Source organism: Notamacropus eugenii, chromosome 6 (assembly GCF_028372415.1).
Source record: "Notamacropus eugenii isolate mMacEug1 chromosome 6, mMacEug1.pri_v2, whole genome shotgun sequence".
Taxonomy (NCBI): domain Eukaryota; kingdom Metazoa; phylum Chordata; class Mammalia; order Diprotodontia; family Macropodidae; genus Notamacropus; species Notamacropus eugenii.
In genome coordinates, this window is record NC_092877.1 from 377,473,032 (window position 1) to 377,499,235 (window position 26,204).

Here is a 26,204-nt window from a genome sequence, read left to right on the forward strand (position 1 = left end):
CTCAGTATCTAGCAAATATTCCTAGGGCTTCCCCATCTCTACACCACTGTTCACTAGGTTCTTATTTCATATCCAGTAGAACACTTCCTTCAGGAAGTCTTCCACGATTCCCTCCACTTCCCCAGCTGGCACCATTCCCAACAACTGTGTGCGTTGTCCATGCCTCTCTCAGAGCACTTCACAAGTTCTTCTCCTGTCCAGTTTTCTGTGGGCTTGTCTGATCTCTCTTGCTAGCTTGGAAGCTGCTCAAAGCTTTTTCATCTTCCTGGCACAAGACCTTGCCCATAGTGGAAACTCAATAAATGTTTCTTATATGAATGTGTGAGTGAATGAATAAATAATAATAAATAGGGCATTCCATCAACTGTGTTTTCTTTAATTGTATTCCGAGGTCAAACAAGAAGAATAGCAAGGTGAGGCAACTAGAATTTTGCCTTAGGGCACCGACCTCCTGAGGGATGTTCCAATTCTCTTCCTCCTTGCCTCCATCCCAGGGATTCAAGTTCTCTGCCCAGAATTTTGTGGCACCACAAAGACTCTGTCCCTCTTTTTTCTACATACTCCCTCCCTCCCCACTCCCACCATTGCCCAGTGTGGTTCTATCTAATTATCCTTTGTCAGTGTGCCCTCTCCTCTACACCCTTCACTTCCTCTCTCTAATGAAATGAAACTATTATTCTCCCGTCCCTCTCCTAAGGCCCATTTTCCCCAGGGGGTGCCACACCTTCACCTTACTCTGCCTCCTCTCCACACCACCCCCCTACCTCCTCCATCCCCACTCCTGGGAACGGTCCAGAATGACTAGACCCAACTGGGAGAAACACTGTCCTTTGTTCCACCCTCACTCTTCTTAATCTCTCCCCTCTTTACTTCCTCCACATGGTCCTAATCTGTCACCTCTTTCTCTCTACCCCATCCAAGGCATTATTCTGGTCAGGGAAATGTAACATCTGATTCTTTGCTCCGGAGGACTGACCAGCTTGCAAGTTCTCTGCATCAGCCCTCGTCCCCCAAGCAACACTCACACAATACTTTGTCATGGCTCTAGACAATTCTATGCTATTTTCAAGCCAAGATTGGGTCTTTTGGGGTCCCTGCACCCCAGCCACCCCAAGGGAGAAGGGCACCTTTACCTCTACGGAGTAGGACATGTTGTCATTCGTTGTGTCGTTGATTCGGGAGAAGAGGTCTTCACAGAGCTGGGGGGGGAGGGAGGGAGGGGGAGGGAAAGAGAGGGGGGAAAGGAGAGAGAAAGGGAAAGAGAGAGAGAGAGAGAGAGAGAGAGAGAGAGAGAGAGAGAGAGAGAGAGAGAGAGATCAGTTTCATTCCTCTTGTTTCTTCAATATTAATTCCCACAGATCTATATGTTCCTTTGGGAGTGGGGTGGTGAAGGGCTCTGGCATAGAACAAAGACCTGTTGAGGATCTCCAGATCTTTCATCTTTACTAAAGCCAATGGAATCCCCCCTACACCCTGCAACCCACCTGGTGCTGAGCCTCTCTGACCCAAGCTGGTCTGATCCTTGGATAGCAGACTTACACCCCATCTCTTGACCCCCACACAAAGTCATTCTGATGTAGGAGAACCTGCCAGATCTAGCATTCCATTGGCCAAGCCTTGGAGATCCAGGGATCATTCCCCACCAGGATGGAGTAGGCTCCTTTGTTTTCAAGTGCTCAGTTGATATTCTGAGATAGAAAGCTGCTTGCCATTTGGTGTTCTAGGCCTTTATTTATCAGTGATGAGTTATTGTCTTGTAGGTGATCAGATCTCCATCTGCTCCTGGGTCAGAAGCTCAGGTTTGGAGACATTTTTGTTAGGTCGTTGTATGTTGCCATGCCTATCCAATCTGGTACATCTATTCACATGATCTTCAAGTATTGATGGCTCCCTGAGTCATCATATTATATGGAATTGGCACCAAATATCCAGAGTCTCTGAAGCTCAGCTCAAAGGCCACCTCCCTCATGAAGCTTTTCCTGATCCCTCTAGTGCTAATGCTGCCTCCCAATTATATCTATTTGGTATATGTTTTATGATTATATATGCATATAACATATATGTGTGTGTATGTGTATGTATATAATGTCATCTGCCATTACACAACATAAACTTCTTACAAGTAAGGAGTTTCCTTCTTTCTTTTTCACATTCTTTTTTTCTTTCTCTTTTTTCCTTCCTTCCTCCTCTCTTATCTTCTCTGTTTCTCTGTCTCTGTCTCTGTCTCTGTCTCTCTGTCTCTGTCTCTGTCTCTCTGTCTGTCTCTCTGTCTGTCTCTGTCTCCCTGTCTCTGTCTCTCTCTCTCTCTCTCTCTTTCTCTCTCTCTCTCTGTCTCTCTCTCTCCCCATTGCCTAGCACAATGACTGGCTCATAGGAGGTGGCTCCCTGCCCATGGGAATACTAATAAAATACCAGCCCCTTATTCTGGCATTCAAAGTCCTTCACAATCTACCTATCCAGCATTAATTCTTGTTCTCTTCATGAGCTGCATTCTACCCAAACTGGACAAATGGTGGTTTTTTTTTTTCATCTCATTCTTGGCTCTTCCATCTCTGCATCTTTGTGCATACTGTTTCTTGTGCCTGGAATTGTCTCTCCCATTATTGTAACCAGCTGAAATCCTTTCCTTCCTTTGAGGCTCAGCTCACATGCTACCCTTTCTATGAAGCCTTTTCCAATTCTCTGTCCCATCTCCAGCTATACATGATTTCTGCCTTCTTCTTGGATCTCTGCTGTGCAATTATTATGACATGTGGTATAGTTAATTTTGTATTTGTCTTAAACCCTTGTTAAACTGAAATCTCATTGAGGGTAGGGACTGTTTGATCTTTGTGCTCCCTTCAGTGTGGTCTTTCAGCTTCTAATTTTGGAACTCCTGGTATTCTCTAGTTTTCTGGGATGCTCAGCCACTCTCTACACATAATTCCTTCTCACATTTCTAACTTTTTAAAATTCAAACCCCAAATCCCTTACACAGAGACAATGGATACAGTAACTGTTTCTTTAATAGGGAACAGAGTCCTGTGGAATTGTAGTTTAACCATCATCTGGAGAGAGTCAATTGTGATTGTAAAATGCCCCCAAGGAAAAATACACAAAAATCCCAAATGACCACCAATGTGGGGGTTTTCAGGATGACATCTCATATCTAACTTATATGGAGACTGACTCAGACTAGGTATGCATTAGTTGATAAACATTCTCACCTTCTCTAACTGTTACTCGATAATGTCCTCGTTAATTCTATACCCAGGTTCTAAGGCAATCAAGTGAAATATTCTGATATTTTCTCATAAGTAGAAATGTACACTCTTTCTCATTAGTTAATTAGTACTGAGTTCCCATCTCAATTTTTAAGTATATTAGAAATAGGTTGTCTTTTTCCATAAACCTTTGCTATTTCTCTTTTTAAATCTCAAATTCCATATTCTCAATGACAAAATGTCAATAGTCTTGCTAATACAATGTGTTACAGTAGCAACAAATGCATGCAAAAAAAAACATTTATGAAGTATCACACTGAATAAAGTTCACAGCCAGAGTTAGGTCTAGGTCATTCAAAAGCAGGGGAAAGAAATGTGGAATAGAAAATTCTCACTGGTGCTTCCTCAACTCTAGAAGCATAGTTCTCTCAGGACAGTAATTCAAGTCTTTCTGCGATTATCTTCATAATGTGTTTTCACAAAATGAGAGTTAAACAAAGTTTTCTCAGAATGTATCTTAATAGAACAAGAGAGGAAAATAATATATTGGAGGGACTGTGAGAAAGTAGGCACACTAGGGCACTGTGAGTGGAGTTATGAATTGGTCCAGTCATTTTGGAAAGTCATTTGTAATATGCCCTCAAAGTTACTAAGATGCCCACACTTTGACTCAGTTATAGCACTAATTGTTCTGTCTATACCCTACAGAAACCAAAGAAAGAGAAAAAGGACCAATATGTGCAAAAATATTTGCAGTAACTCTTTTTGAGGTAGCCAATATTGGAAGCTAAAGGGGTGTCCTATTGGGGAACAGCTAAATGCATTGTGATATGTGACTATAAAGAAATACTGTTGTGTAGGAAGAAATAGAGAATGGACAGTTTGAAAGGAAACTGGAAAGACCTTTATGAACTGATGCAGAGTGAAGTGAGCATAAGGAGAATAGTGTATATAACTAGAACAAATTGTAGAGAAAAAACAACTTTGGAAGACTCCGGGACTCTGATCAATGCAATACGGATAAGCCAGGAGTCCTAAAGAGTGAAAGTCCAACATGCCACTTACCTCCTGATGAGGAGAAGGTCTTTCAACACAAAAAAGAAATACATTTGTGAACATGGCTATTGTGGGAATTTAAATTGCTGGACAGTGCAGCTATGCACTGAGGGATTTATCTATTTATTTTTGCTCACCTGGAAAGAAGTATTGGGAGAGAAACACTGATTAATAAATAAATAAAGTTTTAATAATTGTTTTTAAGACTCTCCTTGACAGTTGACTGAGTCTTTCATGACAAAATTCTCTAGGTTCTCTCTCTGTGCCTCACAGTCCTTTGAACCATGAGAGTTAACTCTTTTGTGACTGAGAGTTAAACTTTAATTTCTTAATTTCATTTTTAAAATAACATTTTATTTGTATCTTTAGCTTTTACTTCTCTTGAATTCTCCCCTGCCTATTCTCTGTTAAAGATACAGTAACAATACCCATAGTCTCTGTGTTAGGGGTTATTAAAGTTCGGATCACACGTGATTTTAGGTTTTTTGTCTGACTTGATTCTACATTTCCTAGAAATCATTTTCTCTAATCAAGACATGGTTAGTTTTCCTTTTCTGCTTGAATTTAAGTTGGTTTTGTGATTTTGATCATCACTTTTTTTAAAACGGGGAATTTCTTTAGTATCCCACTCTGACCTCTTTGTCTTCGTTCTCATCCTGGCCGCACTTACCTGTGGGATAATGCCCTGCTGATCTTTCTCCTGCTTCCCCATCATGGTATAGGATTTTCCAGCACCAGTCTGTCCATAGGCAAAGATGCAGACATTGTAGCCTTCAAAGGCATGTTGTAGCATCTCTTCTCCGATATCTTGGTATACTTGTTTCTGTGATGCATAGTTGATGTCTTCAGGCTGGGAAAGAAAAGGAAGATGTGAAAACACATGAGAGGAAGAAAGGGGGAGGAAGGCATGGAAGAGATTATGGCTGATGGATTTAGTGCTAAGAGAGGCCTTAAAGGTCACTTGGTTTGATTCTCTCTTTTGAGAGTTGAAGGAGTAGAGGGAATCAGAGAAATTATTTGACTTGGCCAAAGTAACACAGGAAGCAGTAAGTAGTAAGTAGAGTCAGGATGAAGGAAAGTACTCTGGGACATCTTCCACTTTGTTGGTGCAGATTGTCACTACATTGGATACAGATCATAATCTCCTCATACTTCTCTATCCTGGGTGATTTTCATTTATCTCTGAATTAATGAAGAATCTGTGATCTTATCATCACTGAAAGTTCATCATGTAGGGTCATAGGAAAACACTAGATAGATCGTAAGACTGTGAATCATGGGAATCCCTACAATCTGGGAAGAATGAACACTTCTCACATTGGAAATATACAGGGAGGGTTGCAACACATTACCAGGAAAGGACTGTGAGGCAAGAGTGGTGTGAATGACAATATCTGGGAAACATGGTCAAAACATGATTTAAAAAAAAAAAAACCATGGTCATTGCTCACTACTTCTGTGATCTTGAACAAAGTATGTTACTTCCCTAGGTTACAACTTCTGTAAATGTGAGAATGGTCTTTGAGGTCCCTCCCAGTTCTAGATCTATGAGTCTATGTATGTAGAGTGAACAATAACAGATGGGCAGCCCTGAGAACTGCACTGAGACCCATGAGATGACAAAGATTTAGGAGGTTCCCTCTGCCATTGGGCAGATCCTCTACGGAGGACTTTGGGGAGCATATGGCCAAGATGCATGCAGGATGGGAAGGCATGCGTTGGTTGCCATTGATGCCACGGGAGGGAGTAGCTGTGCTGAAGAGATCATTTGGATAGAAGTAAGCTCCTTGAGGCTAGGGACAGTTTCATTTTTGTCTTCCTATCTCTTGTCCCTGGCATAGTGCTTGGCACACAAATTAATAAATGGTTGTTAAATCACACATCTGTTGATATGCTGAGGTATTCCAAGCAACTATCTAGAGTTATGTTTGCCTTTGATTTGAACTAAGGAATAAATCATAGAATATCAAATCAAAGAATAAATAAAAAGAGCAGACTGCCCCGGTTCATCCTGTGATCAATCCCAACATGATAGAAGAGGTCAACAAACATTAGAAGTCATGGTTGTTTGGACGTAGTTGTTGGGTCATGATCTATCGCTTATATTCTGGCTCTCCAAGGAAAAGTTCCATCCAATCAAGCCCTCTCCTGGCAATTTAACCACACAAGAAACACAAACAAAAACCTTTTCTGGCTCACACCTAAAATGCAGAGTTTGTCAATAAGTAGTTTTACTTTTGCTTTCAGTCACTCACCCAATTCCCAAGTTTCCAGACAACCATCTTCTTGTTTGGCATCCATGTCTCCCCTACTATAATCTGATGCCCAAACTTTCATGGGGTTTCTTCCAAAGAGCAGTCAGTTAGAGAAACTGTTCATTTCCCCTATCTTGATAGCTTACATCTTTTCACAAGTATTTCTGCTTACCGTGGTATGTGACCAGTAGGAATAGTCAAAGCTGAAGCTTTTGGGTGTCTCCTTGGGCTGTTTTGGATTGACAATAGCTGGAACAGAAGAAAATAAACAAAAGTTGAGGAAGCTATTGGATGGTGGTGGGGTAAATGACTATGATTATAGCATGCCATCTTTAGAGCAACTAACAAGAGCGTTGACTTGGTCTGGCAAAACTGGGTTTTAAGACCAGGTGCTCTAACACCAAATGCAGAAATATTTCCACTGTTACACTGTTCCAAATGCCAAGAGAATCTCTGAAGTTGAATATCCTGCAAACAGTTCAAACAACATATCCCAAATAAAATTTATTTCTCTTTCCCCTCTTCTGCTCCAAACATTCTTCTTCTAGTTTTACTATTTCTGTCTCTGCTCTCACCACTCACCTTGGAACTATAAAAATAGAAAGTGGGGAGGGGACTTTCACACTTTACTCTGGGAGGGAGTCATGAAGAAAGGAGAAAAAGGTTTGAACATACAGCCTTTTGATTCCTACCGGGGAAAATTTAACTTATTGGAGTGGACATTGGGATTCATTTCTGATGGAAAGATGTGGGCAGACAGATTGTTGTTGATTAGGTTAGTTACTTGAAAGGTAGATGAGAGAGAGAGAGAGAGAGAGGAGATAGATAAATAGATAATAGCCAGTGAGAGCATGTGCTTTACTATGTGCCTAGCACCAAAACAAAATGGCATCTTCAGCACATAAACTCAACTCACAGAGCCTCCCCAGCAAGAAGTTGGAGCTTGATGGCAATTGTAGCACAACAGGAAGGTTAGCAGAGCTGACCTGGGCTTGTAGTCTTGTGGTTAGTTGTGGATGTTACATTTTAGGAAGTATATTGATGAGCTGGAGAAGGTCCAGAGGAGAGTCAGCAAGATAATGAAGAATCTTGAATTCATGCCATATAAGAGGAGGTTGAAAGATCTGGGGAAGTTTGACTGAGAGGGATGTGACAACTGTGTACAAATATTTAAAAGGCTGTCATGTGAAGAAGGAATTAGCCTAGTTCTGAATGGGCCCAGAGGGCAGAACCAGGACCAATGGATGGAAGCTGTAGAGGCAAATTTCAACCTGGGGTTTAAGGAAGATTCCTAGTAATGAGAAGGGAATGGGCTGTGGTGGTGGGTGCAGAGTGGTGGGTGGTGGACCTCCCTTACCAAAGAGTTTAATTCAGAGGAGATATTATTGAAGGGGTTTTTTGGGGGCACAGGCTGGCCCAGGTGGCCTGTAAGGTCCCTTTCTACTCTGATGTTCTGTGCTTCTTTGGCCTCAAATAGACCTTTTACAATCCTGTGTTTCTCCTTTTGAACATAAATCAATATGTCCAGTGTACAGGGGAATGCAAAGGATCCTCAAAATTCTTCCAGTGAGTTTCTTTGCTTTCCCTGGTAGAGCACCCTTTGATGCTCAACTTCATGCCAAGGCAATTTTTCTTCCTGTTCCATGGGTTTGGCTGAGTCTAATAATATCTGGCCTGTCTGAGGTCAAGTGCCCATTGTGCATGACCTAGATTGAGGCTGTTAAAAGGGAGTGGGCAGGATGACTTTAGAGAAGACACCCTTTCCTGCTTTTTCTTTTGCTCTTTTTTCCATCTCTGTCCCATCTAGCCATGTTCTGATTGCTATCAGCTGTTCATGTATAACCCCAATAGTGGGTCAACTGATTCTCTGGTCTAGAGCCTCAGACTCAAAGAAACTGTCAGCATCCACACCATGCTGGGGGAAACTCAGGAACATAGCCGGTTTTCACACAGTCTCATTCCTGACAACTCTCAGAAAGTCTTCCCCTAAGCCTCTTCTCCCTACACAATATAATACCAATTCCTTTAGCTTTTCTCCATTTGCATAGCATTCTAGGATCATAGATTTGAAGCCAGAGGGGATGTTGGAGGTCATCTGAATTTAACCCCCTCCGTGGACAGATGAGGAAACAGGTCCAGAGAGGTGAAGACATTAAACATTCACTCATTTATTCACTCATTCATTCATTCATTCATTCATTCATTCATTCCTGGCTTTACTACTTACTGAGAGTCAGTATGACAGAGCAGATAGAATTCTAGACCTGTGGTAAGAAATACACCTTTGCCTCTTACTAGCCATGGCAAACTCACTAAAACTATCTGTTTCTGTTTACTCTCCTAGGAATTGGAAATGCTAAATACCTATACTTATCTTTCAAGATGGTTGGACAAATAAAATGAGATAATATACAGAAAGTATTTTGCAAAGTGCCACATAAATTTCAGTGATTGCTATTTTTACTAGTGCTACCTTAGGTAAGTCATTTCCTTTCTCTCAGTCTCAGTAAAGACAATAATCTCTGCTTATTTTGAGGATTAACTGAACTCATAAATGGGAAAGCTGTTTGTACACAACAAACCACCTTATAAATCTGACACATTATCACCACTGTATCCCCAGAGCTTAGTATCGTGCCTGGTCCAGAGTGCGCACTTAATAAATACCTATTGATTGATTGAAACCATCCAGATCATTTATTCATAACTCCAAGAAAAATGTGTTAAATCCCTACTTTGTCCAAAACCTTGTGCTCAATGCTTCGGGCATTTTTGTGTCTTCTTCTGGATCTTTTCCAAGTCTCCATTTTGTTCTTCACTGCTTGGGCTCAGAGCTATAATAAAGTCCAGAGAGATGCTAGAGAAAATGGCCATAGAGTTTTCTTGGCTTATTCAGAGTTAGCTCACTGACTACGGTGTGTGGTCATGGAAAGAGGCCTGGACCTAGAGACTCTGCATTCTAGTCCCAAAACTTCCATCTAGTAGCTGTGTGCCCAGGGCTAACTCATTTAATCTCCCTGAGTTTTGATTCCCCTCACCTATAAAATGGGATTGACCATTACTGCACTATGAACCTCAAAGGAGTGCTGTTGGGAAGTCTATCGAGAATTGCAATGGTCTACAGAGATTTACCATTATTTGACTACTTAGTTTGCATCCATGCTCTCCCTCACCTTCCCCTGCACATCCAATTTCCTGCCAAATGTTCTCATTTCTATCCTCACAGCATCTCATACATTTCTACTTTTTTTCTACTCACACAGCCCTCACCCTAGTTCATGACCTCACCACAACTTCCCTGGACTATTATACTATTTTCCTGTTGGGCCCTCTGCATCACGTCCCTCTTCACTCTGAATCTATCCTCCACAGAGCTGATAAAATGATTTCAGATTTTCCTAAATTGTAGATCCAACCATGTTGCCTGCCTCATCTCCCCTGCCGAAACTCCCATGGCTCCCTATTGCTGTCAGAATCACATATATAAAGAATGCTCTTTTTGGCATTTCAAACCCTTCACCACCTGGACCCTCTCTCCCTTTCCAGTTCTTTCACACCTTCCTGTAACAATAGGCCTATTACTTTTAGCATCATCGACTGGTTGGCTATTTCTGGAGGCATTTTAAAGTCATGTAAAGCCACAGACCATGATGGGAATCATCAGGGTCACGATTGCCTCCTCCCCACTCTGTTCTCCTCTCCCTCCAACCTGTTTGGGACCACTGAAAAAAAACCCTTCCTTTCTTTCAGTTCAGATATCCATAGGGACATTAACCCAGTGCTTCATGTGATGGTGCCTTGCTCCTTAGAGTGAAGATAAAGTCTTAACTAAGTCACCATGAATTCTCATAGGAAGAGAGAACATGCCCCCTCCTCTACCCATCCTGGGAAGCAGATCACTCTAGCTCGTAACAAAGAGCTCTTTGGGAGGAAAAGGACAGGGTGAATGAGCTCTTTGCTTGTGACGTTAGTTCCACAGGGGCACTAAATTAGTGATGAAGCTTTCCCAGAAAGAGCTCCAGTTGCTAGGAAACTGACATGGGAAGAAAGATCAAGTTGACTATCTGTGTGTCCCTTTTCAGATAAGCTAAAGAGGAGACAAAAGTGTAGACCAGGTGGGGTCAGACACAAGGTCTGACATGAGCACAGGCTGTGAATAAGCTCTTCTAGATGCGGGAGGTGGGGATGGGACATACACTTGTAGGAGTCACCTCAGATAACTCACCATATATAAGGAAATCAGAATGCTTCCTTCTTTTTGGTTTTCACCTTGGTTAGTCAATGGATTTAAGATGACTTTTGTTAATTTCTATGATTAATTTTTCTAAAAAGTGCCAGAATGGAATGTAACTTGAAGACACTATCTGATCTCCTGAACTCAAGTCTCTCTCCATTCCAAATCATCCACATATCTGCTAGAGTGATATACGTAAAGCCCAGATTTTACCATGCCACTCCCCTGCTCATTAAACAGTAGTGGCTCCCTACTACCTCTAACATCAAAAATATACTCTTCTGCATGACATTCAAAGCCCTTCACAATCTTCCACCAATCTACCTTTCCAGCAAAGTTCACCTTTCTCCCCCTTCATATGCTCTAAAGTGCAGCCAGACTGGCTTGCTATGCCTTGCTGCTCCTCAAACCCAATGTTCCATTTACAGTTCTGGTTGCTTTGTACTGGCTATCCTCTGGACACGAATTGCATTCCCTCCTCACACCCACCTCTTACAAGCCCTAGTTTCCTTCATATTTCATCTCAAGTGCCACTTCTTACAAAAATTCCACCCTGAGATCCACCCAGGTGCTTATACCTTCATCCACACCTAGCCAAAAAAGTCTTAAATTGATTTTCTATGTATTATGAATATACTTGTATGTCTACATGTTATCTCTCTCAATAGAACATAAACTACTTGAAGGCAGGGACTGATTCCTTTTTGTCTTCTCACCCCCAGTGCCTAGCACAATATCTGACACACGGTAGAGGTTTAACACAGACTTGTTGGTTGGTTGATTGATTGACATATATGTACACACTGTCTCCATCTTTAGAATATCAGCTCCTTGAGGACAGGTCTATTTCACTTTTTGTCTCTATATCCTGTGTTCTTCATTAATTGATCGATTGAAGCCACTTCAATAAGTCTGATTAAGTTCCTTGTCAATTGTATTCAGAGCCACTAGCTGGGCATGACATGGCTTTTGCTCTAGGGTATCGAATCTAGAGGGGTCTGAATAGAAAGCCTTTTTCAGCAACAAAGGTGCCTAAGTTTTCCAGGGTGTCTTTCTTCCTCCATGGACACTTGCCTGTCCCTCTGAACTAAGGGCATAATTCATGCTGCTCAGTGTTCCAATTTCCATTGATAGCTCTCACTGGAATAACTCTTCAGAAGCCTTAAAGCAATTTGTCAAACTTTGATTTCCAGCTTCATTCTTGAGGCAGTAGTTGGTCCAATTTCCCTGATACTGAGCCAGAGGCTGCAAGAGATTCCTGCTCCTCCCTCCCTCCTTCCCTAACTCTAGGAATGCAGAAAGTCTCATCAGTAGAAGGATCCCATGCTTGAAGTCAGAGGATTCAGCTTTAAAACAAACCTCTGATGTTTCCTTACAATATGATCACAGACAAATCTCTTCATTTCTCTGGGCCTCAGTTACCTCATCTGTAAAATGAGAGAGTTGGCTCTGAGGTCCTTGAAACTCCCTCTCAGCTCTACATCTATGATCTTATGACCCATTTGGGAGATGCCCTATTGTTTTATGGGAAAATCTGATATTGGCTTGTATGAAATTTGTTAGTCATGCCCACATCAATCCTCTGCCCATCCAAGCAGCGAGTGGGAAGATGGGAGAGGAAGTCAAGAAGTCCTGCCTGTCCTGCCTGTAAAAATAATAATAGCAAAATGTCACATTTCCATAACCCCTAAAGGTTTGCAAAGGGTAGGTATCATGGTATTCATGGTTCCCGTTGCTGGTTGATGCAGTCCCTAAGCCTTAGCAAATCTCAGAAATAAAGGGCAATTTGATTCAGTAGGAAAATTTGTCCTTTAGGACTAAATCCAGCTCAGGAACACATAGGGAGGGAGAGAGGGCCAAGAAGGCAAATGAATGTACTGCAACAGAGTTAATGCCAACCAGTATGCCTGGCACATAGCAGGCACTGTTGATTGACTGATTGCTAATAGGTCTCTTCACGTTGCACTTTCCTCCAATAAATGAAGACTGTTGCTAAAGGCCAAGGATATAGCCATTGATTTCTTGGTTAAGAGCCTTTTTGAGCCCTCCTGGGTGATGCCATTAGTAAGTTGGCCAGAATAGAGCGCACGCGCGCGCACACACACACACACACACACACACACACATCTCGGAAGGCAAGAGGATGTGCTTGAGTGGTACATCAGAGCAGAGCAGAAAGGGCACTAGATCTGGGGCCAAGATGACCTGGATCCATATTCCTGCCTCAGGTCCTTAGGTGTCAGCTGGGTGACACTGAGCAAATCTGACTTTTCTGAGGTCACTCACTTCATCTGCAGGGATGGTATCTATTAGATTATACACACATTCCCACACACATATGCATATATATGTATACAGGTACATATATGTCAAATCACCTGCTTCATAGCATTGTTGTGAGGATCAAATGAGATAAGTTTCATACAGTGCTTTGCAAACCTTCCAGGGCAAGAGAATGGCCAGCTGTTGTTATTACGATGATCATTATTCAACTTATATTTTTTCAAAAGGGTTCAGATAAAAAGGTCCTGCGCAGGTCAGTTTTCTGATATCAGGTATTACCATGAGGTAGAGTCATTAAAAGTATCTATGCTACAACTCCCATTCCAGCCTGAACGATTGGGATGACATACTTTTCCTGTATGATTTTAATGTCTTTTGTTAGATCTTTACATGTTACAAACTTCCTTTTCCAGGTATTTAAGATTATGAGAATTTCTAATAGTGACTTCTATTAAATACACTGTTGTTAAATTTTTACTGAACAGTATTGTATCTGAGCAATGAAATGAAAAAGCTTCTCTCTCTCTGTCTCTCTGTCTCTATGTCTCTCTGTCTCTCTCTCTCTCTGTCTCTGTCTCTGTCTCTCTGTCTCTCTGTCTCTCTCTGTCTGTCTCTCTGTCTCTCTGTGTCTCTGTCTCTGTCTCTCTCTCTCTCTCTCTCTCTCTCTCTCTCTCTCTCTCTCTCTCTCTCTCTCTCTCTCTCCCTCCCTCACTCTTTCAGCTGCTGCCTTCCATTTATGAAACAATGAAGACCACATAATCTCCTTTGTCTTACCTGCCACTAAGTTCAATATTGAACTCAAAGCTCAGTTCTAAGAATTTGCCCCTCCCAGGTTCTTGCAACATCTATTTCTCTGCTCCTTTTAGCTTTATTTTTATTCTGCTATTATGTTTAATTGTCTTATTTTGTCTTCAAAGTCATGGTGTGGTACACTGCAGAGTTCTGGGCCAGAATCCTGGAGACCTAGTTTTCAGCATGTGCTCTGGTCTCTCATAACTACATGACCATCGTTAACCTCTCTGACGTGTTTCTTTAGACACTTGCATTTCTGCTTCACAGACTGGTTTTGAGAAAAAGCACCTTGCTCTGCAGATGACCTTGAATCCATCTAGGAAGTAAGTGTCATATAAATGGATGTAAATAAAATGAAATACTGAAGAACATAGGAGATGCTGCTGAGGTGGTCTCTCTCACCTACATCTTGGTAGTTCCAAGGGGATGTTGTGACAAGACAGCCAAAAACCAATAGGGTCCTGGGCTGCAATAAAAGAGGCATCACTTCCAAGAAGTCCCTCCATCTCCTGCCCTTCAAAACATAGCTAGGCTATTGAGTTCAAAATTTAAGACTGACTTTGATAAAGTGTCCATGGGAGGGTGACCATGATCCTGAAGGACCTCAAAATCATTTTAAATTAATGAAAACCATTCATTAGGCATTGGCTATGAGCTAAGCTGGTGATTTAAATACAAAGTCTAGACAATCCCAAGCCTGAAAGAGCTTACATTCTAATGGAGCAGAAGACAACATAAATCAGGGAGTGACAACCAGGGAGGGAGGGAGGAGTGGTTTGGTCTGGGAAGTCATAGGATTGGGGAGTGGAGCCACAGGGCAATTAATTGACTTGTTCCTTCCAGGAATAGCCATGTTGTTTTGATTACTGTTCCCAGAAGTAGAGGAAGAAGGGGTTGGGATGGGGGAAGGGGTGGGAGAAGGGCATGTGCAGATGGGAAATGGCCAAAGACAGTATGTTGTATCTGGGAATATAAGGGAGACAGAAGGATGGGTTGGAGGAACTGGGGAAATTTAGCCTGGAAAAAGGGAATGATAATCCTCTTCAAAGACTTGAAGGATTGTCTTGTGAAAAAGTGATTAACCTCATGAATGCTTGACCCTGGAAGGCAGAATCTAGAGCAACTAGTGAAAGCTGCAAAGTAGGACATTTAGACCTTATATAAAGCAGAAACCTCTAACAATGACAGCTATCCCAAAATGGAATTGGCTGCCTTGAGAAAATGGGAAGGAGGTCTTTAAGCAAAGGCTGAATGGCTACTTAAGGGCAGCTAGGTGGTGCAGTGGATAGAGCACCAGTGCAGGAGTCAGGAGGACCTGAGTTCAAATCTCACCTCAGACACTTGACACTTACTATCTGTGTGACCTTGGGCAAGTCACTTAACCCCAGTTGCCTCATCCTGGGTCATCTCCAGTCATCCTGATGAATATCTTGTCACTGGAGTTAGATGGCTCTGGAGGAGAAGTGAGGCTGGTGACCTGGACAGCTTTCCCTCACTCAAACAAACTCAAGTGCAAGTCATGTCATTATTTCTCTAATGGCATGGTCTTCTTCAGCAATGAAAGATGAACACACAATGCTTATTGACTGCATTGTAGATTAGAAGACCACTGATAGGCCTTCTGACTCTGAAAGTCTAAGCTTTGAAGAAGCTTCAACCACAGGCAAAAATTTTATATATTTTGCTGATATTGAGTGCCGCTGTCCATGGTGCTCAGAAGGAGGCACAGGCTAAGTACTACTCCATTACTGTGGTCAGCCATACTTCACATTAGTAATCACTCTTGTCTGCTTATGTCATGTTACACCTGATGAAAAAATGATTCCTCTTGGCTAACAGGTTTCCCTTCTTACCTTCTCTGTTGGTATTTGAAATCATGATCATAATAATAGTGAACAAGAGAAAAATGGGAAAAATGGAAAAATCACACATAACAAATGGTTGGTCTAATCTCAAAAGTAGCCTCCTGAAATATGCTACTGAATTTACCTTAATTAAGCACTGCTTTCATTGTGCCTTCCATATTGAGATACCTACAATGATGATATTGTCCATCACATCTATTTTCAGCAGCCAGCTTAACGTCTGACATATAGTAGGTGCTTAATAAATGCTCATTGATTGATTACTTACACTTTCATACATGGAGGTCCAACCTCACCCTACCTTAGCCACAGTGCTTCCTATCACTCCATGGAATACATGCTTAGCTCTAGTCAGACAAACCTACTCATTTACATTTTCATTCTTGTCTCTGTACATTTGCACATGCTGTTCCCATTTTTATGCCCTCCTCATTCTCCAATCCAAGTCCCACTTCGTCCTTAAAACCTTTCCTGATTACACCAGCCCTTGGTAGTTTTTCTACCTTTTGCTTTGTGAAAAAGGGTTTTATTAAATATATAGCATCGGATATCAGTACAAACAGCTCAGTTTTCTTGGTGACAATTTTCATTTAAACTAACTTATGCATAAAATGCATTTAAATACATGTATATATATATATACATATACATATATATATATATCTTAATGTGAGACAGCATGCTATAGTGGATAAAAAGCCTGACTTTAAGTTAGGAAGAGCTGGGTTCAGGTTGTACCTCTGACTGTGCAATCCTGAGGAAGTTACCTAAACACTCAGGACTTAGTAGTGGTAATCTGCACTGATAGAGAGAGTTCCCTAACAGAAGCTTCTCTCCATGGATAAAATGTAATTTTAAACTTATTCCAAATATTACAAACCATAAAGTGGCATAACCCTATTTACTTTCCCAAGGTATCTATAAAACTCATTTGTCAATTAATTTCCATGTACTTCTCTTCAAATGATCATGGTTGGTGGGTACTCCATCCCTCTGGTTTTGCTTCTTTTTTTATTTAGCATTATTTCATAGAGATATTTCTTTATGCTTGATATTCCTTATGCTTGTCAACCTTAATTTCATTATGCCTATAGTATTCTGTTCTATTGATGTATTACAATTTATTTAAACATGATCCCATTGTTGAACACTTAACTCTAGTTTTGAAAATTATATATATGTGTGTGTGTGTGTGTGTGTGTGTGTGTGTGTGTGTGCATATACACATTGCTGTTATTAACATCTTTAAGAAGATAGATCTTTGAGGTTTTTGGGGGGAAATTTCCAATAATGAAATCATTGGATCAAAGAGTAGGATTTATTTTGTCACATTTGCTGCACACTTCCATCTTGCTCTCAAAAAGATTTTACAAATTGACCTGAACGCTACTGGTAGATGACTGCGCCTGTTTCTTCACAGGCCTACCATCATTGAATTTAGTTGTTTTTAATTATTTTTGACACTTTAATGAACATGCCACCATAAAGTTGTTTTAATGTGTATCTCTTTGATCATTAATAATGTACAGCATTTTTCAAATTTTATTACTGTTTTTGGTTATTTCTTTTGAAAGCTGTCTGCTCATATCCTTTGATCTCCTGTAGACTAGGATTTACCATTGTAATTCTTTAGTAATTTCTTATATCTTTCCCCCAAAATTTATTGATTTATTTCTTTGCAAATTTCAACAATCACTTCCATAGGTTCCAAATTTTCTCCACTTCTCTCCCCAAGACAGTGTGCAATTTTATATGGGTTCTATATATGCATTCCTATTAAACACATTTTCACATTAATCATGTTTCCAAGAATTAAAACAAATGGGAGAAACCATCAGAAAAATAAAACATAACAAAGGAGCAAACAGTCTGCCTCATTCTGCCTTCTGACACCATAGTTCTTTCTTTGTGTATATTCTATTGCATAGATGTCTGTCTATGTTTCTGTCTCTATGCCTCTGTCTTGCTGTTTCTTCTCTGTCTCTAGCTTTGTTTTAAATTTTCTGCATCACTTTGTCTGTTTCTGTGTCTCTGCCTTTATCTCTTTGTTTCTCCTTCCCTCCTTTCTTCCCTTCCTCCCTCCTTCCCTCTTCTTTGTCTCTTTCCCTCCCTCCTTGTACTGCTCCCTCTCTTTCTCCCTCTCTGCCCCCCTCCTCACTCAGTGCCAACTAGTTTTTGTTTTTAATGATCAGTGCTTTGCAGTGTTTCAAATGGAGTTTGAGGTCCCTATTCATTAGCTCTTCTCTTCAGTGTGACCCTTAATATTCTTGCCTTTTTGTTTTTCCAAATAAATTTCACTATGCACACTGCATATGCTTATTTAGTACATAATTATAGTAATTTAGCATTAACTAAAACTATTTATTAAACTTATCTCCTCAAGCGTAGCAAGTTCCTTGAGGGGAAGAATCCCTCCTCATAGTTTTTCTACATTCACCAATCTAAGACAAAGCAGAAAGCACCAATGCCCAGAAAAAGGGCCAATACCTAGAAGAAGGATTCCACCATGTTGGGGAGAGGGCATGGATAATAATTACATCAGAACAAGAATACAGGTTGGGATTTGCAAAGGTTGGAATGGGGGAGGAGCACCCTATCAGTGGGACCCTAAATCCACCAAGATGCACAAAATGACCAAATTATAAATGCAAGTGTTCTTGCTCAGTCTTCAGGCACCCCCGATAGATAATGGAATTTGAGAAAGCTGTTTCCTTTGCATTATTATTGAGACTTATTTGGGAAGCAGCAGAGAGAGCCAGGTTCCAATGTATTATTTCTGTGACATTTGACAATGCAATGAATATTTCCCCAAGACATCATATTTAAATTATATGTGCCTTACACACATGATTTCAGGTTATCCCATGTGGTGCTCTGACTGTACTGTGTGTGTGTGTGTGTGTGCATACACATGTGCATGTACTCACACCAAAAGACTTCAGTATACTCAGCATTAAAAATGGAGGGAAGGACACATAGTAGACTAGAATTAGAACTCGAACCCTGCCCTTGGACTCAGCAGAGATCCTTTTAAATCCCATCTCAAACATACTTAGTTTGTGAACCTGGACAGGTCATATCATTTCTTTCAGCCTCAATTTGCAACTTTTCAAATGGGACAATAACATTTTCATTGTCCACCTCCTGGGACTGTGGGAAGGAAAGCTTTGTCTATAGAAATTGGAGTTATTTGAATGTAGCTCACAGGGATTCAGGACCAGGTAGGTCTATCAGGGTCTATCTTGCTTTTTTTAAAAATTGCACTTTCATTCTTAGCATGGGTCTAGAACATGACCCTTCCGCCTTGTGACTTCTCCATGGTAGGAAAGGGAAATGGGACTCCATATCTCAAAGCTCCCTTTATTCTAAGGGTGAGTAAAATATAGATGTAAAAATTATGCAAATGTCAAAACCCTGCCCACACTGTCTGCCCACTCTTTTTGGTGAGGAAAGCGTAGATCTGTGCAATAATCAGCTTTTGCCCTTGGATAGTTCTTCAGGACCTTTAATGGTGCAGACATAGATACATTAGCCTGCATTTCATGTGTGATTTAGTTTGCTCCTTAACTGAGTAGGCTTGATATAGTCTCAAAATGAGCAATTCAGAAGTTCAACCAATAATTTTAATTCCAGAAAAATATGAGATGGTAGGGATCTCAGAGGCCTCTGATTAACCTTGTACCCAAATAGAAATTTCCTTTACAACATTCTTCACAAATGGCCATCCAATCTCCTGGAGGGAAAGGAAGCAGCCCAACCCTTTTCGGACACCAACAGTAGCAATTCTACTCCTAAATACATTTTTCTTTATGTTGACCTGACATTTCTCTCCCACTCTCCTCTCTGCTCCTAGTTCTTTCCTCTGGGGTCAATCAGAACCAGTCTCATCTCTCCCACATACCACTGGTACAAATACTTAAAGGCAGCTCTCATGTGCTCTTGAGAATTCTCTTCTCCAGAATAAAAACCTAATTCCTTCAAATGATCCTTCTATGGCATGGGCTAAAGTATCTCCACCATGCTGGCTGCCTTTCTCTTCATGTTTCCAAGCTTATCCACATCCTTCCTACAATGTGACACAGAGAATAGAACACAGCTTCCAATGTGATTTGAGCAGGACAGAAGGCAGTCTGCACCTGGGAGATGTTTGATTAGCCACAGTATGAAATGGAGTCTCTTACTACGGATGAGAACAGTATTAATTCGGGCACATGGGAATGGAATGCATAGATTTGGCTTAGTAAATATATCCTAACTGACTGACTATAATAAGATGGCTGCCTATAGCCACCTGGGAAATCCTTGTCAGCCATCAAAGTCCTGAATAACATAGACCAAATGAATCGAAGACTCTATCCTGCCTCATATAGTATTGTGAAAATACTTTTCCTTAGTTTGCACACAAAAATGTTTGAAAGATTTAAAATTTTGATCCCTGTAACAAAAAGAGAGTGTTACAGAGGACTGTGGTGATGCATGGTACCGACATCCTGACAGAGCTGATAAATTCAAGGTTCCGTGTGAGACATACATTTGTGAACATGACAAAGGCAAAAACGTGTTTTGTTTGACAATCTATGTTTGTTACAAAGACTTTGTTTTTCTTCTTTTGCAATGGGGGAGATAATGTTGGAGGCAAAGTCATCTATTAAGCCAATCAACAAATGTTTACTGTGCATTTAATACATACCACAAACTAGGCAAGGCATGGCGGCAGATGCAAACTTGAATCCAACATAGCTACTCTATTCAAGGTGTTTACATTGACATCTAGGAATTCGGAAGTCAAGGATTGGCGCATCAGCAAAGGCTTAATGGATAATGGCAATTGAACTTGATCTCTAAGGATGAACAGGGTTTCAATCAACTGACATAAGAGTGGGGGAGGGGAACAGCTTTTGTAAATGGTACAATTAGCCTCCAAAGGAAGTCCAGCTCACTACCGGCTAGCTATTTGATGGGAAGCTTTACCCTGTAGCAAGCCTAAATTGAATGGGGTGAGGAGAAACAAGGTGCTCAATTTGACCAGACTGAAGAGTGATTAAAGGGGAGTGATACTTTAAAAGATGAAAAGAAAATTGGGGTCAAGTTAGAAAGGCTTTAGATACCAAACTGAGAAGCTAGCATTTAATCCTTGAGGTAATAAGGAGTCATTGGAGTTTATTGAGTGGAAGAGTAATTACATTTCAATATTAACTTGAAGGCTAGATTTATTTGATGCTTCTGTCAAAAAGGGCCTCCTATGCCAGTCCTAGTTTTGATCTGCTACACAATGGATGTGGAGGAATTTGCTGTCAAGGCAGGGACATTAGCACCAGATTCAAAGATAAACGCAAATTCCAAACATCAGCATGAGAAGCAAAAAAAAAAAAGAGAGAGAGAGAGAGAGAGAGAGAGCAGGCACATGCCCATATACCACACACACACACACACACACACACACACACACACACACACACACACACACACACACGCCCATCTCCATCCCAGAGAGTGTGTGGAGACATAATGCTGTAGTAAACCCATTCAAGCCGTTGTTTTAGAGATTCTCTCCCAGATGATAGAGCTGGGGAACTTTTGAGCTTAGCAATATTTTTATAGCTCCCCCTGAATTCTTTCTAATTTCTCTCCCCTTGTTTTGATATATGAGGTAGTGTTGCATGATGAATGGCTGTGTCAACAAGAATCCAATTTGAATTCAGAAAGCCATTGACCCACCAGGGCATACTGCCCCAGTCAGATCATATTTAAATCCCGAACTCAACTTGGGGGAACACATTGTGGGAGGGAAGGTAAGAAGCTGGAGAATGTCCAGGGGAAGGAACCGGGGCGGTAAATGGGTTAGAGATTGTGCCATGTGAAGAATGGTTCATGCAAATCTTTTTTTTTTATTTGGAGAAGAGAAGATTTGGGAAGAGACTCATCTTTGGGTGTGTGAAGGGCTACACCTGGAAGAAGATTGGTCTTATTCTGCTTGTCCCTAGGGGACAAAATTAGGAGTGATGAGTGGAAGAGACAGATTCTAGCTCGATATAAATAAAAACTTCCTATCTGACTTTGGCCAAAAAGTTTTACCTCCATGGGCCTCAGTCTCTTTTTCTATATAAAAAAATAAAAAGCAGGGGTGGGGTTGTGGCTATTCCAAAGGGGTATGATTTTGCCTTGACAGGGAATGAGTTCTCTGTCCCTTGTTTCTATGAGTCCTTGTCCAGGATGCTGTAGAAGGAGATTTCTGTTCTTAAGTTCTCTGAAATCCTTTCTGACCCAGAAATGATCCTGAGTTTTTATGAGCTTATTTCTTTGGGTTCCTCCAGCTCAGGGATCTCATGTCTATTGAGCACATCTGGACTATCTGGTTCAATGGGCAGCTAAGGTTTGAACTCAACACAATCCATTACTTTCCATAGCTGAAGAACCCACTGCTTTGAAGCCACAAAATGTCTTTCACCCTGGCCCACCATTTCCCAAACCTGCTGTCCCACAGGAGGACAATGCCAATTTATCACCCCAGCTACAGAGAAAGGCAAAGGATGTGTGTGAGTGAAGATGTGATGTTGCTATTGCCTTCATGGCTTCCTGGAGTCCAGGGCAACATCTGGAAGAAGGGACATAGATCATAGGGTCACCGACTGTTCAGCTGGATGGGACCTTGGGCATCAGGGAGGAAGTGTGGCAGGAGCTGGGTTCAAATCCTCCCTCTGACATTCGCTGTCTTGTGAACTGTGGGAAGTCACTTTGGCTGCCTGAGAGTCAGTTTATTCCTCTGTAAAGTTAGAGAGGAGGGTAGGACTAGACAGCTTTGGACATCACTCCAGCTCAAGGTCTTTGAGGCTAAGTTCCCATGAGCCTACATATTCTACCTCTCAGTCTCCTCCTCTGTCACATGGAGCAAGTAAAATGGACTCACCCAAGGTCACCTAGCCAGTAAGTGGCAGTCCACGATAGAAACTACCATTATGGAGTGCTTTAAGGTCTGCATGCCTCACATGCTATCCCATTTCCTCCTCATCACAACTTTGTGAGTATTAATATCTACCACTTTACAGATGAGGAAATTGAGGTCAAGTAATTTGCCCAGGCAGGGTCATATAATAAGTATTGAGGGGGGATTCAAACTCTGTTCTTCCTGACTCCAAAACTCCATCCATTGTGCCAACTAGCTACCTCTAGGGGAACCAGGAACAGAACCCTGACTTTGTGGTCATCAGCATGGTATTTCTGTTTGTCTATTTGTCTGTCTGTTTGTTTGTTTGTTTGTTTGTTTGGTGTGTGTGTGACTGTGTGTGTGTGTGTGTGTGTTTACAGTGCCCTAACTTGTGACCCCAAAGTCATCCCTCTGTCTGGATACCAAAGAGCTTGCAGCTCTCCGGGCCTTGTGCTTGCTTGCCCAGTTTTGCTGATTCAGGGAAGAGACAATAAAATCAACCCAACAAAGGCTAACAATCCCATGAAGATCACCAAAGCAGCAGCTGGGCCAGGAGGAGCAGGAAAGGGAACAACGGGCAGAAGCTGGTCTGTGCCTGAAGCTAGAGATGAATCCTCTGTGTCCCACCTTCTGGCTCTCACAGTTAAAATCCACCCAGAGCATGACAGGAAAGCTCCAGGGTCTTGTGTAGATGACCACAATCTCCAGTCACTGTATTCACCAGGGGCCACAAAGCCCCACAGCTCTTTTCTGGGCAGCAGTATAAGTAAGACTGTGAATGCAGATCAGATCATGACAGCCAGGACTGGAGGAAATAGTAAATTTTTGGTTCAGGCCCCCCAGTCACCCATAGGTCTGGCTGGAGTGAGATGGGAGTAGGTATCCCTCAGCATCAGGGGTGCTCACAACCTCCTGAAAAAAGGGCCCTTTCCCCTACAGTCAGAACTTGAGGGACTCCAAGGAATCTAGGTCCATGCCACTCCCTCTCCTTACCACATATACACACATGGAGCAGGAGAGACTACTGAAGCATGCCTCTGCTCAACCTGGATCAAAAGGTAAGTTCCCACCTCCATTCACATAACCTTTGATCCTCCTGAGAAACTGCTACCAGGTCTTTGAGATCCCCTTCCCAGGGCTGAGGATGGGCCTCACTCTCCATCAATGGGAAGAGATAGATGGACAATGGTGTTCCATGAGCAGATACAGATAGAGTTGGAAGGAAAAGGCTGGCAGGGAGTGTAGAGAGAGGGATTCTAGGGCTTCCTCTCTCTACACCCATTACATATTCAAGAGCTGTTGGGCATATCCTAAACTATCCTAAACAACAGCCAGTTATAAAGCAAAATTAATTAAATCAGAGAGCTATCTCTCTCCCACTCACACAACAAAACTCCCAGAAAAAGTCATCTCCATTCTCTGCCTTCATGTCCTCTTCTCCCACTCCTCATCCCCTTACAATCTGACTTTCTACCCCAATGCTCAAATATCAGTGTTCTTACCAATGTTGTCAATAATCCCTTAACTTCTAAAACCCAAAGAATTTTCTCAGGCTTCCTCCTTCTTGACCTCTTGGCTAGAATTGATAATGGTGACCCCCTTCTCCTCTGGGATTCTCTTGATTTTTCTCCTGTCCTTCTTAAAAAAATATTATTTATAACACTCATTTAAAAAAAAAAGAGTTGCTAATTTTCTCCCTCCCCTAATCCTCTCTCCAAACCATTGAAAAGGCAAGCAATATGATATTAACCATCATGCAAATCACGCGAAACATATTTCTATTTTAGCCCTTAGCCCAAAATAAGAAAAATTTTAAAATGCACTCAGAATTCATCAGTTCTGTCTCTGGAGGTGGAGAGAATTTTTCATCATGAGTCCTTTTGGAACTGTCTTGGAATATTGTATTGATCAGATTAGTCAAGTCTTTCACAGTTGATCATCTACAATCTTGCTGTTACTGTGTTCATTTCTCCTGCTTCTGCTCATTTCATTTTGCATTAGTTCACGTAAGTCTTTCCAGGTTTTTCTGATACTAACCCCTTGGTCATTTCTTATAGCACAGTAATATTCCAACACAATCATACACCTCAAATTTATCAGCCATTCTCCAGTTGATGAGCATCCTCTCAGTTTCCAATTTTTGCCATCAGAAAAAGAGCTGCTTTAAATATTTTTGTACATAAATAACTTCTCCTTTTCAACCTCCTTTGCTGGACCATCATTCTTTATCCATCCCACCCCCAAGCCTATGAGTCCTCCAAGGCTCTAGCACAGATTCTGTCTTGTTCTTTCTGTACACTCTTTCCTTGTGTTAATCTCACCATAAGATCTCTGTGATCTAGAACTGATCCTAGGTCTAGAACTGTAAGGGATCTGAGAGATCATCTAATCTAACCCCTTATTTTTATAGAGGGAGAAACTGAGGTCCAGGGAGATAAAGCTACTTGGCCATTGACTGTCAATCAACAAACATTTATTAAGTTCTTACTAAATGTGAGGCGTTAAGAATATAAAGAAAGGTTTTTAAAAGGACTGAGTCCTTAAAGGGCTCACATTCTGATGGGGAAAACAACATGAAAATAAGTATGGACAATTTCATAAATGTCAGGGGCAGAATTTGAACCAAGGTCCTCTGACTCCAGAATTGATGCTTTTCCCACACTGCAGTTCCTCTGCTTCCATTATGATCCCTTTGAAGGTCATTCCCAGGTCTACATTACATACCCAGACCTTGTCTCTCTCTTTAGGCTTGAATCACCACATGCCAATGAGATATCTTCAAGTGGATGTCCTCCAGTCATCTCAAAGTCAACATGACCAAAGCAGGACCCATTCATTATCTCCAGCCCCAGTCCCCTAAACCTGTAATATTAGCTTTTTCAGGGTAAGGATTGCTTTTCATTTTGTCTTTTTATCTCCAGTACCTAGCAGACAAAAGTACATAGCCTCATGCTTGTTGGATTAGGTTGGAAGTTCTCAGAAGATCTTCAGGGATGAACTCCTCTTCCCTCTACACCACATCAGCATCTTGGGGTCCTTGTTTCCCTGAAACCAACCAGATGTGGGACCTTTCTTGTCCCTCACATCAGAGGCAAAAATACCTAGTTTTAACTCTGAAAACCACCATGAGAGGCAACAACAGAGTGCTTGCAGAGTAGAGAGGAAAAAAGGATTATGTCATTCTAAGATTCAGAGCAGGCTCCCCAGAAGGGAAGGCATCTCAGTTATGGTGGCCACCATTTTGATAGGTGGATATGGGGAAGTGTATGGAGGAGGGCAGGAGGAGATATTCTAGATACGGTGGAGAGTGTAAGCAAAGGGACAGAAGCACTGAAACATGGATCAGGTTTGGCTAGGGAATAAGTACGGTTAGGAGATGCCCATAAAGAGAAATTGAGAATGGAGAGCCTTGAAAGTCAGGATAAGAAATTAGATTTTGATTTAGTAGGTAACTGAAAACTACTGGAAATGCTGGGAAATGAGTACTATTATCAGGACTATGCTTTAGAAAACAAATCTGGAAGTGATGTATGAGGGATGGACAAAAGATGGGGAGAGTCAGGAGGCAGAGGGAGAACTGTCAGGAGGTTA

General features: G+C 41.5%; 1 protein-coding gene across 4 annotated transcripts in view; it reads right to left on the reverse strand.

Annotated features, from left to right (window-relative positions):
• Positions 1–26,204, reverse strand: part of KIF1A (kinesin family member 1A) — a 195,640-nt gene that overhangs the window by 126,447 nt on the left and 42,989 nt on the right. For all 4 annotated transcript variants that reach the window (XM_072618743.1, XM_072618745.1, XM_072618742.1 and 1 more), the window contains exons 3-5: positions 6,687–6,763; positions 4,930–5,109; positions 1,134–1,199 (exon numbers count right to left, since the gene is read on the reverse strand). In XM_072618743.1, the coding sequence (XP_072474844.1) occupies positions 1,134–1,199; positions 4,930–5,109; positions 6,687–6,763 (323 nt within the window). The remainder of the gene's footprint in view (positions 1–1,133; positions 1,200–4,929; positions 5,110–6,686; positions 6,764–26,204) is intronic.